The 15,255-nt window shown below is 38.7% G+C and overlaps 1 protein-coding gene across 4 annotated transcripts in view; it reads right to left on the bottom strand.

Annotated features, from left to right (window-relative positions):
• LOC107675732 (protein transport protein Sec16A-like) overlaps positions 1-7,283 on the bottom strand; it is a 28,093-nt gene extending 20,810 nt beyond the window's left edge. For 2 of the 4 annotated variants that reach the window (XM_016470147.1, XM_016470143.1), the window contains exons 1-6: positions 7,157-7,283; positions 1,648-4,579; positions 1,400-1,533; positions 546-640; positions 334-451; positions 62-251 (exon numbers count right to left, since the gene is read on the bottom strand). In XM_016470147.1, coding sequence (XP_016325633.1) covers positions 62-251; positions 334-451; positions 546-640; positions 1,400-1,533; positions 1,648-4,530 — 3,420 coding nt within the window. In that variant the 5' untranslated portion in view covers positions 4,531-4,579; positions 7,157-7,283. Of the gene's footprint in view, positions 1-61; positions 252-333; positions 452-545; positions 641-1,399; positions 1,534-1,647; positions 4,580-6,199; positions 6,227-7,156 lie in introns of all 4 variants that reach the window. The other 2 variants (XM_016470145.1, XM_016470146.1) reach the window with 2 other exon arrangements.
• Between the last annotated feature and the right edge of the window lie 7,972 nt (positions 7,284-15,255).

Genomic DNA, 15,255 nt, shown 5'->3' with positions numbered 1-15,255 from the left:
ATACGATCTAAAAACACACACACACACACACACACACACACACACACACACACACACAGACCTGTTGAGACCGTGAGCTGAAGCTACTGTGTTGACTGTGTGATGAATGGACACTGTGTGCTGATCGTTCACTGTGAACCGAACGGCGGTCAAAATCGTCAGCGTACGGATCGCGGCGCCGGTAGTCATCATCAAAGCTTGAGTCATAACCAGGGTAATATCGCCATGGATCATCATAGCCCTCTCTTCCCCTAGCAACCATTACCATGAAAACTCAGTTAGAGAGGTGTCAGCATGTACAAAAACATTGATTGCACAAGTGTATTTGTGTACCTGTTTTGATATTGTTGGTTGTTGTAGGCATCTCCATAGTACCAGCCATATGCTTGATCATAGTAGGCTTTGTAGCGTGGATCATAAGCAGCATTTGGATCATACCACCTGCTCCTATCTGAATACACAAACACAGACTCATAAGCAAAAAGCAGAAACCATATTTAGCCCTTGGGTGTATAGAGAACAAGTGTCTGTAGTGCTGTCTTTACCTCCATAGGCATCATTCTGTCTTTTATAGTAGTTTGCATAGTAGTCATCATAGGCACTACGGCTGGATCTAGAAAAGTCTTCTTGATACCCCTGTCTAAGATCAAAAATTAGAAAAACAAGGGAAACATGTTATTAATATTAAAAACAAAAAGTACAAAATGCTCAGTCTAAGGATGCTTTGAAACTAGGGCTTTTGATGCTGAAGAGTCACAACAGATTCTGGGTATGATGAAATGTATTCAGGAACCATTTTGTGCATGTTAAAGGTGACCTATTATGCCCCTTTTTACAAGATGTAAAATAAGTCTCTGATGTCCCCAGAGTGTGCATGTAAAGTTTTAGCTCAAAATACCCTACAGAATTTTTTTATAGCTTGTTGAAATTGCCATTTTTAGGGTATGAACCAAAACGCGCTGTTTTCTGTGTTTGTCCCTTTAAATGAAAACGAGCTGGTGCTCCCGCCTCCCCTTTCAGAAGAGGGTGGAGTTTCTAGAGCTCGCGCACCGGCATGCCAGCAATAACAAAACACTCTCTCACACACTGAAAATGTCAGAAACTGCTAGTAGCGGTGTTCAGCCATATATGTTCGAACCGGTGTCATGCCGAATTCTGCACCCTGCCAGATTATTTATGAATTACACAGACGGGGAGCACGGCGCTCACACACTGCCAACACACATTTATGTCCAAACACCTTGCAAAAGTGAATTTTGCATAATAGGTCCCCTTTAAGTTATGATGTAAAATAAAAAATTCTAGTGGTAAACAGCTAGAAACCCTGATTGCGACCAAGCAATAGAAACCAAGTATGAAAACAGACTCAAAGTGTCAGAAAGAGAGTGAATGATCTGACCTGGAGTTGGGTCTGTCTGAGTATTGGCTGGTTTGAGAACTTGGCCTCTCTGGTTGACGTTCAGCCTCCCGGTAGCCAGGATTTTGACCATCATACCATCCGTATCGAGGATCTCCTCTACGGTAGGGATCATCCTACAAAATTAAAAACAGACAGAAAATTATGAATATTTTACCAAGTCATGTTTTAAGTCTGGAATTTAGAAGCTTTGATATGTGGAAACATACTAGATCATTACATCACTGCACCTGATAGTAGCTTTGAGATCTGGGATCCATAGGGTACTGGGGTGGGTACGGCAGTCTTCCATTCTGGTACTCAGGGTAGGGTCCCGGGTAGTACCCTGCGTAACCCGGACCAGGTGGCATCGCAGGAGGAGCACCATAACCTGACTGATCACCTAGAGATGAAGGAGGTCTTTGGGGTTCTTGAAGTGGCTGGGGGGCAGAGTTCCCAGACTGGGGTGGGTAAGAGGAAGGTAGGGCAGATCCGAGAGGGACACCAGGTTGAGTTGGCGGGGCATGTGGAGGAGGCTGGTGTTGAGCTGGAGGTGGATGGGCAGGGTGGGAGGTGTGAATTGGATCTTTGACAGGTTGGCTGCTGCAGGGTCGTGGGGTGTTTGAGTTCTGCAGAAGGGGCAGTGCCTCGCTGTCAGAATGCCCACCCTGCTGTGCATCTTTGGTGACCTGCAGGTAAAAGCCGGGTGTGTTATTCACCAAGCCCGCAGGATGGGCAGACTGAGAGACAGCTGGGACCATCACCTGATTCGTGGACTGTGGTTGATGCATAGAAAAATCAAGCAGCTCATAATTTGAAGATTCATTGTGACTTGTGGCAGGGGCAAAAGTCAGAGCTTGAGAAACAGAAGGCAGAAGAGACTGGCTATCACTTCTAAGAGACTGAGCCCTTGAGAGAACGGGTCGGGCTGCTTGAACAGAGGGCTGAACATCTTTTGCCTCTCGTGCTAGGTTCAAGATACATTGAGTGGAAGAAGTGCTGAAGTTTACTGGTGTCTGAGAGAAAAGAGGCTGTGGCTGATTTGTTGGAGGAGAATTCTGAGGCATTTGATTGGTCACAGAAGACTGAGGGTGTGGGTGCACAGGTGTTGCTGTCTCTTGAGGACTTGTCTGATTGAAGGGTTGTAAGAGGTTTTGAGAGGAAACCAAACTGGAAGGTGGCGCAATCGACACAGGCTGGTTCAGGGCCTCTACGGGAGGCGAGGTCACCAGCAAGGAGGCATATCCCACACTTGTCTGAGGCGTGGAGTCTGGGGGAATTTCCAGATTTTCAGAGGGAGGTTGTGGATCTGGGTTCGCTGGATGCAAATCAAGAGGGCCATCCTCTGGTGGCTGGACGACTTCGGATGGATGTGCTGGAACAAATGTTGCAGCCAGCGAGGGTGCTGCAGGGGCTAACAGTATGTTAGTACCTAGACTGGCAGTGTCATTTTGAGCCCAGAGTGTAGTAGCAGGACTCTCAATGGGGCATCGTGCTCCCTGAGCTCGAGATGAGGGTCGGCGTTCCTGTAAGTAAATGGTCTCCAAGTTATCCGGGGGTTGTTCTAGGTTGCCAGGCTGCATGTCACGTCCACCCTTTTCCATTACCATACGTGCACGATCAACCTCAGCAGGTCGAACTCCTACACCATGTGAGCGGACAGGCTCAAAGGAAGAATTTGCACTCGCTTGGAACACACCAACGGGTTTAGGTGGGTTAGGAGTTGGGAAAGTAGGACTTGCCTCTGCAGCTGGGTTGGAGTCTATCTGTTCAAAATATCCACCAGTGGAGGGATGCAAAGCAGGGTTATCTGGTGGGCGGGGACTTTCCTGTTGGATAAATGTTCCCACTACACCTTGCTGTCGCAGAGGGATGTGGCTGCCGCTCTGAGGAACGTGCCCACTGCTGTGACTGACGTTACTGTAGCTGGATGAAACACTTGCAGAGCGGGCAAGACGAGGGCCAGTGTCAGGTGTCTCCAAATTAGGCCCCCCCTCAAAGGCATGGCTTGGAGGAGGCTCACTAGGCAGCACTTCCTGGTTTGGAACACATTCCTGATTCTCCACAGAATCACATGGGCCTGCCCCGGCTCGAATGTTACCAGTGTCATTCAAATATGGACCAGGGAACTCAGTCGTCGAATGGAAAGGGTGATGAATCCCATTTACACGTCCCTCCCCTGACAGTGTTTCTTCATTTTCAACATCATTGCCCCGAAAGAACATTGAGAGAGTTCCGGAATCACTGGGAACTTCAGAGTAGGAGACAGGGCAGGCACGCTGAGATGGATCCTGTGGGTTTTGATTGAACCATGGCTCTAAGGGTCCACCTGACTGACTGAAGTAATTTTGAGCCGGGAAGTGGGAGTTGAGTTGCTGAGTTGGAGCAGGCCCAGTCACATTTGATTGAGCTGACTGACCTTGATTCTGAAATTGTGTCAATGGTGGGGCTGTGTGAGAAGAGGGCACAGGGGGTGGGGCTTGAGCTTGAAAAGGCTGAGATGGGAGATCACTAGTTGGCTGAAAGTAGTTCTGAACAGAAGGTGGGCGGCTTCTGTGGTCAGGCACCCAGTGAGAAGGTAGAGGAGGCGTTGGCTGGGATTGAAAAGGAGTCTGGGATTGAACTGGAGGTGTTGGGGCAGTGAAGGGTGGATGTGATGAACCAGAACTGAAAGAAGAAGCAGGGTTAGGTAATTGTGCTATATAGGGCATAGGTTCTTGGGAATTAAAGTATCCTGGTTCTACAGGTGGAGGATTGGAGTTTGGTGCGGGCCCTGGGAGAACTGGTTGAGGTGTAAAAATTCTTGGTGGTGGGCCAGGAGAGGCTGCCTGCGCTGCTCCTGGTGGTGGCCCTTGTGGTGGAGTCGCTGGGTTAAACACGGGCAGGGGAGGACCTTGCATATGAAGTGGGTTGCTGTTTGTGGTTGGAACTTGGCTGCCCCCGGCCATGGGTGAAAAACTTTGTCTTCCAAAGGCAAAAGGATCAGTCACTGGCTGTGTGGGTGGGGCAGCCGGTGTCATAGCAGCTGCAGCCCCATGCTTGTGAGGTCTGGTTCTTCTGAAGGCATTTGGTCCACCAGAGGGAGGCGGAGGCCCACTAGCTCCAGGAGGGGCTGTCCGAGGAGGGGGCTGCATCGTTTACACTCACAGGTCTCCAAAGTGTTTACACTTACTGGAGATCTCACTATAGTGGAAAAACACAGATTTATGTCATGTCTTGGTGCAAAGATTGTATGGTTTTACCACAGGGTTTGCCTGTTATCAACATGCATCATGTGAACACACATCCAAAGTTCAATTAATACTGCTAATAGCTGCTCAGCTAAAACAACAATGACCATTCTGCTTTAAACATTATATGGTGAGAATGTCAACATGGGCAACGTGGCACCCTTCATGAACAAGACATGCAGTGGTTTTATACAGCATGTCAGTCTATTTAAAAAAAAAGTGAACTGATAGATTGCGCAAGTAGCATAAATTTTGACTTCATTTTGTTAAAACCAAGTTTCTTCTCTTATACACAAACATTATCACACCATCTGAGATTCATAAGCCCTATTATGAGCAGGGGTGAAGACAGCAGTACTCCACTATGTTGGCATATGGACAGTCACCACGATCAGAAACCTGATATCAGGCACCGGGTGTTAGAAATGTGCATTAAGTTACATTGAACTTTGAAACCTGTCAGACATTTTTTAAAGCAGGGGGCCTCACCTCTACAAGTACATAGTTTAGTCTACAACAACAGGGGAGAGATGCAGTTTCTCTTTATGAAAATACAGTGTTTATCATTAAACAACAATGTTCTCAGTCACACCAGCTGTGACTAAAACAACACCACTGTGACAAAAACAGCATTGGTCATACATTTGGACACATTTAACGGAATATAATGTTTCCCATTATGTTTTTTATTTAAAAGCTTTTGATTTAAAAGTTTATGCTTAAATGCTTTTCTAGACAAACATACACTACCGTACTATAAAAGTCTGGAGTCAGTAAGATATATATATTTTTAAAAATGTAATACTATTAATTAATACTTATTCAGCAAGGATACATTAAATTGATCAAAAGGGACAGAAAAGACAATGTTATAAAATATTTCTAACTCAAATAAATGCTGGTCTTTTGAACCTTCTATTCATCAAATAATGTATCATGGTTTCAACAAAAATATTGCAACACAACTGTTTTCAACATTGATAATAAGAATGAATGTTTCCTGAGCATCAACTCAGCATTTTAGAATGATTTCTGAAAGATCATGTGGCAATGAAGACTGGAATAATGGCTTCTGAAAATTCAGCTTTGCCATTACTGGAATAAATTACATTTGAAAATATATTCAAATGGAAAATAATTATTTCAAATTGTAATAATATTTCACATTAATAGTGTTTTTACTGTATTTTTGAACAACTAAAATGCCCCAAACGTTTGAATGGTAGTGTAATTGCACTTATGCATGCATTTTTTTAGAAAGCTCTTTGCAGAACTGTAATCTAGACAACGGGTGGTAACTTTGAAGAAGCTCAAATATATCATAGTTTTAATTTTTTTTAACATTATATTGGTCTAATAATATTTCACATTAATAGTGTTTTTACTGTATTTTTGAACAACTAAAATGCCCCAAACGTTTGAATGGTAGTGTAATTGCACTTATGCATGCATTTTGTAGAAAGCTCTTTGCAGAACTGTAATCTAGACAAAGGGTGGTAACTTTGAAGAAGCTCAAATATATGATAGTTTTAATTTTTTTTAACATTATATTGGTAATTTAGTATTCACATACTTCCATTGGTGTCGTTTCAGTCTTGATCTAAAATGTGAGAAATAGAAACAATCAAGAATGAGTAGCTAGGAGTCCAAACAGATACTGTACATCCACAGTAATCTCGTCTCTGCTTACACTCTAGCCATTATGGATCACAAAACACCCAGATATAACACTGCATTTGAACCGATTGTAAACAATAATGCAGCCAGACAGAAAGGACATAATGGAATTTCTGGAGCCCAATAATTCAGTTAAGGTGCCATATAACAGTCTGTGTTACCACACAGTTGGCTACGCTGTCATGTACAGGACGTTTTGTGTTGTCTGAGATTTTGATCTGAGATGACAGATAACACTCTCATCCGTGGCTACATGCATAATATTACACAAAATATTTGAATTACAAAATATGCAATGTGCATTTACAGAGAGAATGTTGCAATATACTGCATTATATCCGGCTCTTAGGCGGACACGTATAGCGCCCCTCACTGGATTTAACCCACTGATGTCACATCCTGGTCTTTAAATCCTGTCTCTTTAACTACAACAGCAAACGTACTTAAAAGAGGTCTCGTATCAATGTATTGAAAACACACAAAAATTATGTCATGCTGTTAATGTGGATCATGGTGCTTAGTGCACAAAACTGTCAAAACAAAACATACACACTAAATAAACTTACAGCAGTGTAAACCAAGCAGGCAAAAGGCAAAAGATCTGTAGCTAAATCACAACATAACTAATCAATGAAGCCTGCAAATTTAACTACGCACCTGGACAGTAAAATTTTGAAATATAACGAGAAGAAACACAAAGGAATCAACATAAGAAATGTAAATAGAGGATGAGAGGAATTACAGATGACAGCTGACTGGGCCACTAGCCGTTAGCATGCTAACTATTGCAGTTAATCTCTCGAACCACAGAACTGTCAGAACTGAACACACTGCTCCATACGGGATCTCTTACCCGTTATCTTCCAGTCGAGATGCACAGATACAAACAAAACTCGATACGAGCGCGGCTGGAGTTGAGTTTCTCAGAAAAGTACAGGACACCGCGGCTGACACTTGTCCGCCATCTTGGCCGAGCGCGTCCTGCTTGGCGACGTGTACATGTGACGTCACGGATCGTTCCCGTTTGGCCCCGCCCCATTCACGACAAAAAATAAACATAAAATATTACATAAATACCACAATCTGCTGAGTGTGAGCTGTAATTTTCGTTAAAATATAATATTAATAAAATTACTGTATTTTACGTTTACTAAATTGCTATTATAAAGACAAGTTCTGCCCAGACTGTCCTACAGCTAAAAGGCGCCCCCTCTTGATCTCGGCGTGTAATTAAATAATTCAATGTTGTGCACATAAACAAAAGTGAGCAAACGGACCATGGTTTATTTAGAACTAACTAATTCGACATATTTCTCTAAAATAAGTTCCATAGTGTCAAAAACAAAACAAAACAGACATTAATTCTGCCATACAGCTTCACAAAATGTTCTCAAAATTTTTAGATTACATTATCTAAGTAAATAAAGACATAACATCTTTATTAAAATGGTTATATAATATACTGAGTAAATGAGTTAAACGTTAAGTTAAAAGTTATGCTTTTTATTTATATATTTATTTGAATTTATTTTATATATATCTATATATATATATATATATATATTTCGTTAAAATATAATATTAATAAAATTACTGTATTTTACGTTTACTAAATTGCTATTATAAAGACAAGTTCTGCCCAGACTGTCCTACAGCTAAAAGGCGCCCCCTCTTGATCTCGGCGTGTAATTAAATAATTCAATGTTGTGCACATAAACAAAAGTGAGCAAACGGACCATGGTTTATTTAGAACTAACTAATTCGACATATTTCTCTAAAATAAGTTCCATAGTGTCAAAAACAAAACAAAACAGACATTAATTCTGCCATACAGCTTCACAAAATGTTCTCAAAATTTTTAGATTACATTATCTAAGTAAATAAAGACATAACATCTTTATTAAAATGGTTATATAATATACTGAGTAAATGAGTTAAACGTTAAGTTAAAAGTTATGCTTTTTATTTATATATTTATTTGAATTTATTTTATATATATCTATATATATATATATATATATATAAAAGACACCAGATTATATGTAGCTGAAAATTTTGCTTAATATTACATTCTGGCAATAAGCATTAGCTAAAGAATATATATTTTAAAATATAGTTTTTAAACCAACTTTCCTCCTAAAAGGCACAGAAAATGCATACATATAAAAATAACCACAAGAAAAGGGTAACTTCTGAATCATTTGTTTTTATTTTTGCATTTGTCTTGATGGATATGTTTACAAAATGTATAAAACTAACAGAGGGTAAAGCAAACTAAGATGTCCAAAAATACACACAAATAAACAAACATATAAATCTAAAACTATAATAAATAGTGAAGCATTGATGCAGGGTTCTCTGAAGGGTTTTGCATTTTTGATTGCATAAAGAAACACTCCCGATTCTGGAAGTGTCTGAAATGACATGCACATGAAGACATCTAATGATATCTACTGTATTGTTCCAGTAATCATGATCTGTGAATGGCGTAACGTTTGCAAAGAGATTCCGTATTGACAGTAGTGTATCTCACATTTTTCTGAGCTGCAACCGTTGTTTATGTTTTTGGTCACGGTATTGGGTCTGAATCACTATGTGAATGTATACAAGAGTGTATATTCTTCTGGATCTGTGTGTTTGTATACAGACATTACGCATTTAGTCTATATCCAGGTCGCTGTCTGACTCATTAGGGTGAGTGACAGCGGCATTGCGAATAGACGAGTATGTGTTTGGCTGAGTGTATTTCTCTGGAAGAAGCCCGTATTCCTGCAGCAGAGCTTCGACATCTGTGGCGTAGAAATCATCTCCAAGCTGATCGGACACACGCACCAGATTCCCCACCAGCTCACCGCCGCGGTACAGCAGCAGGGCCGGCAAAGCCGAACTGCGGAAAAAAGCGCTGGTGCCGACTGCAGAGCCCCGGACCCGACAGAACTTCACCTGCAGGTCAAGGAGAGGAATAGAGAAGTAAGAAATCACAACTTAACACAAATTAAAAGAACAGTTTACCCAAAAATGAGAATTTGCTGCAAATTTACTCTGGCCATAAAATATGTAGATGAGTTTTTTTCTTCATGGAAACAGATTTGGAGAAATGTAGCATTGCATCACTTGCTTAGCAATGGATCCTCTGCAGTGAATGGGTGCCGTCAGAATGAGAGTCCAAACAGCTGATAAAAACATCACAATAATCCACACCACTCCAGTCCATCAGTTAATGCCTTGTGAAGTGAAAAGCTGCGTGTTTGTAAGAAACAAATCCATCAAGACATTTTTAACTTTAAACAATTGCTTCCTACAAAAATTAGTCCTCTATCCATAATAACGCTTTCTCCAGTTAAAAAGTTGTCCTGTCTGAAGTAGAAGATTTTACTTATATTTTTAATAATTAGTTTTTATTTTTTTTATATAAAGTGAGATTATCCATTTGATATGAATAGTTAGGGTTATTATAATTAACTAGAATCATTAAAAACATTTTAATTGCAGTAAAAAAAATGTAAATCTTATCTTATTTCAGGTAGTTGTGAAGGCAACATTTCTAATTTTCATTTATTTTTAAGTTGAAGTACTAAAACAAATTTGAGTTGAATTACTGAAATAAATGAACTTTTCCACGACATTCTAATTTATTGAGATGCACCTGTATGTCTGTGTCCTCTCTACAGGTGAAGCTACTACAAAATAATTATAATACTGCCATTTATATGTGTTAGTTCAAAATAACACATTATATGACCAAAAGCATGTGAACACCTGACCACTCATATTCCAGTTGAATGCTTACCGTTTAAATGAATTCAGAACCACAAGTGTTAATAGGGAGTTGATCCTCCCTGTGCTGTCATTACATCTTTCACTTTTCGAATAGATGTTATCGGACCGGCATCGCTGAGGTTTCACTCCTGTGACCTTCTTCAAAAGGAAATAATAATTATCAATACATTTTTTATATTCTTGATGCAGCCTTTATTAAGTTGTAACGTTGATATAGTTTCTATTATATTCATTTGTTAAACTGGGGTGTCAATAATGGGGAAATGTATATTGTATGTTACAGATGAAAAATAAATGTTTTCATGCAGTCTGTGCCTCTCATTTATTTAAGAATGTTTTTACATGCATAATAATGCTTTTGGCCTTTATAAAGAAATACCTCCATCAGTTCTGTGTCCAGAAATCAGGCCCTTTTTAAATATGATACTTCTCATTGCAGAGTAGACTCAGTGTGATAAATGTTGTTATTTTAATGTCTTGTGATTATTGTTAACAAACTGACCTAAATAGACCTATTGAAAGTTATTTCTCTTAAACTGTCATTTACTCATGAAGACCCTCCCCTTCTGATGAGCTATAAAATGAGCGCTGAAACAGACACATTATTTCATTCAGCTCCTGATCAAAGATGGATCTGCAGATCGTTTTTCTTCTGTTCATACTGTTCACTGCAGGTACAAAGACAAATAGCTTGAATATTTATTGCATAAAAATAGAGATAATCAATGTCTCTCTTTCACTGTCTCTCTCTGTTTTATTACTAAAGGACACTCTCGACTGTTATGAGTGCAGAGGTTTGGACGATTCTTGTTCAGATCAAGAGGTAATGTCCCAGTGGATCTTCGAAGTGCATGAATTACACAGTAATAGAACAAGTTGATAAGTCCATGATGTATTGAAATCTACTGTTATAATTGACTGATGGAGATGCTGCTACTGGAGCTGCAACAGTGGAAATGCAACTTCTCTTAGAACTGCTACTTGTTTTCCTGGCATTCTTGACTTCTGCTATTTAGTTTTTTTCTCTCAGATTGATATGCTATCAATACAATCTGTATTAAAAAGCACTTTCTTTTTTTATTTGTAGCTGTGAGGTTTTGTTTGTTTGTTTTTAACTCTCACTGCTTCTTTCTAACATATTTATAAATAAATTGTCCATCAAAATAATGTGCAGTTGAATTGGTCTTTCCTGCATCATTCATGTTTTTAGGTGGCATTACTACTATGTCAAAGGGTAAAAGCTGCTAACTGTCATGTGGGTCCCAAAATGTTGACTTTCTAAGGAGTGTTATAGCGTGCTGTAACACAGACCAGTGTAATGCCCAATATGCTCCAGGTATTGTACTTTACAGACCATATGCAAATGAATACCGTCTCTATAAGTCAACACTTATTTTACTTCCAAAGGACATTCAATCAGGAAATAAAATGCAGGGTGCGGCTTGTCAGTTGTGAACTGATTGAATAGAGCAGCTAACAGATTGTTATTTCATTCGATTTTATATTCTGTACAGAAAATAAAATAAAAGAATACTTTTTTTCCTCCTGTAGATCCCAGAACTATGGTTCCCAATGGAAAGAAATGAGAAGAGCTGCTCAAACATGTTGAGCTGCTCAGGGAGTGAAAACCCACTACATTACAGCAACACCTAAGAAAAGGAAGAAAGAGGAAATTTCAAGTCATTATTTTTGTCTCTCCATCATTAATTTGAAACATTTGATACAGATGATATACACCTATTGCTAGCTGAATCAACCTTTGTTTTCTTTCTTTTCATCAGGGACTCCGGAATTCCCTGAAAAAGGTTGTGAAAGGCTGTGTCTCTAAAGACATTTGTGATTCAATGGTTAGCAGTGTTGAGGACATCTCATGCTGTGAAGGGAACCTGTGTAACGGCGCTCAGAGTGTCACTCAGAGCTTCCTGTTCCTCTGCTGTTCTCTGCTCTCCTTCATCCTGCTGCACTGAATCCAGCAGCTCTACACATTCTACAATGAGACACGCTGTACAGATTATATAATAGCTGATGGTCTAAGAAACTAAATTGAATCAACACTCAACTACACTGAGTTGAATAATGACACTATTATCTTCTGCAGAACTGCTCATAGCTGAAATGAACTTGTTTCATAATTACTGAACTTCGCACAGTCATTAATTACATTTGCATTATTGATACTGTTAATGAACTAAATTGAATCTTCAGTTGAGCTGCTTTACTGCTGAAATTAGCTTTGTTTCATAATTGAAGAATTCTGCACCATTAATCCTGTTATTTTTCTTTTTATTATGAAGCTGTCTTGAAAAAATCTGTATTGCATAAAGTGCTATATAAACAGGGGTGCACATAAGTGGTCCGCAGGTCCACGAAGAAAATAAAAAATGCGCTGTATAAATAAGTTCGGACAGCACATTTGCGTACCGACATGGATGACAGCTGTTAATGCACAATTACCATTTTAGATCGACAAACTGTAGGCTACTCTACAAGATTTCTATTCAAATTTCTCTTATGAGAACCAGGCTGAAAAACTTATGTGCACCCCTGTATATAAATGACTAGACAGTTTCCCACACATTTCAATACCACAGCAAACCAAGCCTAATACAAGAAATAACTTCTTAAGCAATTATTTAGGCAAACAATCAATAATAAAATAAGAATAAAGAAGCAAATTTCGAGCAGTAGGATAAATAGAGACAATAGATTATTATTGTCTGTTGTTGGTAAGTAGACACATCTTTTCATATGATGTGTGTGCAAATCATATTGGAAAGAGATCAAATTTTGAATTCAGTGTTTACTTTTGCTAGAGATTTTTGCTGGTTGTGGTTTTGTGTTTAGAATTTTGGGACAATTGGCCAAAGATTCAGCGAACGTACAATCAGTTGGGAAAAACTGTAAATGTATACATATATAAACATATATATTTATTTCTTTGAGTGACTTCTGGAAAACTTTTTCAAACACATTGTGCGAGAGAATTTTCTATGTCAAATGTTTCATTTGGCAATCTGCCTAGCCATAAATAATGTACATGCTTTTGGTTGTTCAACCAGTAAGGTTAACCAATCAAAAGTTTGAAATGCTTAGAGACAATGACTATAACCCACAACTGCTAATATTTACATTTAAGACATTAAGCATTCAGTGAGACAATTGTCCTTGTTTACATGTTTATTTTCTTACTCAGTGAGACCCACACAACAGACGTCTCATATATAGTATGTAAACAACTCAACCAGCATTCTTTCAGCTAACTGAAGTGCACGTGTGATAACAAGAACACATCCTTACTGCAAATTTAAGCGCATCCAACCTGAGCAAGTGTTTCACTGCAGGAGATGAGGAAATATATCATACATTCTGATTCTTTCTTGACCCAAGAAATTACAAAAACATGTTCTCATTTCATGCAGGCGTGAAGTGGAACAGCTGTAGAAAATGCAAACTATAAGAATGTACGAGTTTCAACATCACCAATTCACATAATAAATATAATACTCTGAGCTGAATGTGGATGCTCGTATTTCGACGTCACCACCGGAAAATAACCTGATTTTTTATTATAAATGTATTTTTATTATGCAGATTCTTAAATAGCATATACATGTAAATATATACATATACATGTTAACCTATATACATGGGATATGTGAAAGACAGCACAACCCGCTATTTTTTTTTAAACATCTACAGTAATAAATTAATAAAGTTATAATAAGCAGAACATCACCCTAATCCCTACCCAACCCAAATTGTCACACATAAACTAGGGGGAGAGAGAAAAAAATACAAAATAAAATAAAAAAAGGGGGGGGTCTACAATGAAGGTATGGTCTCAACAAAGGAAAGCATAGGATTCCACAATTTATAAAATGAATGACCAGAATCTCCAGTGGAGTGTTTAATTTTTTCCAAATGTAGAAAAGACATTAAGTCATTAATATCGGCATTACACTTAACAGGGGATACTCCAAAAATTGCAATTATTGGACAGGGTTTCAGAGTAAACTGCATATACTGTTCTACTTGTCTGTGTCAGCCGCACCACACGGATACGTTTTCTACGTTTATTTACGCTTTGATTTGAACGAAAACAGTGTATCCGTGTGGTGTAGCTGACACAGAACAGCATACGCAGTTTGCGTTCAGTGGATATTCTCCAAAATGGCGCTACAGTGACGCGGAGGAGATGAATTGTTGAATAAAGTCGTTATTTTTGTTTTCTTTGCGTACAAAAAGTATTCTCGTCGCTTCATGAAATACAGATTGAACCACTGATGGCAGATGGACTATTTTGACGATGTCTTTCATACTTTTATTTACTTGGCAGTCAATGGGACAGTCACAAGCCTCCCGGTTTTCATCCAAAATATCTTAAATTGTGTTCCGAAGACGAACGAAGTTTTTACGGGTTTGGAACGACATGGGGGTAAGTGATTAATGACAAAATTTTCATTTTGGGGTGGAGTAACCCTTTAAGTAAATGCTGCAATTAATTAACTATAAGATTAATAAATGCTTTTGACGTGTTTTTCATTGTAAGTTCATGTTAACAAATGTAGTTAACTAATGTTAACAAACTGAACCTTACTGTAAAGTGTTACTGAAGAAATACATAACGATACAATACATAAGCTTCTTATATTTAAAATAAAACAATAATTCCATCAATATGCCTCAGACAATCTTCTTTCTGCATGTGAAAGTTCATTTACTCACCCTCATGTCATTCCAAAGCTGTATGGCTGTCTTCTGGTAGTTTAATGTTCTTCTAGTAGTATCTGTTCAAAAGGAAATAATTATCATGACACTGTTTAGATTTTGTTCTGCTTAAAATATATTGATACAGTTGCTACCAGGGGCGATTCTAGGATTTTAATTTTAGGGGGGTATTTTAGCCCCCAGTGAGGGTATAATAATAATAAAGCCTAATAATAAAAATATATATAAATAAATAAAATAAAAAATGTTTGATTAATAGGGGTCGTATACTAAACTTATTGCCGTATTCCACTGTATTGCATAAATAGGTATAACATTTGAGTACTGAATAGGCCAAATTCAAGTCTTCATGATCTCACACACACAACCTGTTTACTGTACAAACACAAAATTTTACTGTTTGCATTTCTAGTACAACCCTCTTTCCTTAGCTCAAGTATGCAA

Source organism: Sinocyclocheilus anshuiensis, unplaced genomic scaffold (assembly GCF_001515605.1).
Source record: "Sinocyclocheilus anshuiensis isolate Anshui unplaced genomic scaffold, SAMN03320099.WGS_v1.1 scaffold708, whole genome shotgun sequence".
NCBI lineage: Eukaryota > Metazoa > Chordata > Actinopteri > Cypriniformes > Cyprinidae > Sinocyclocheilus > Sinocyclocheilus anshuiensis.
Note: the sequence above shows the minus strand (reverse complement) of the source record. Positions and strands in the feature narration are given on the sequence as shown.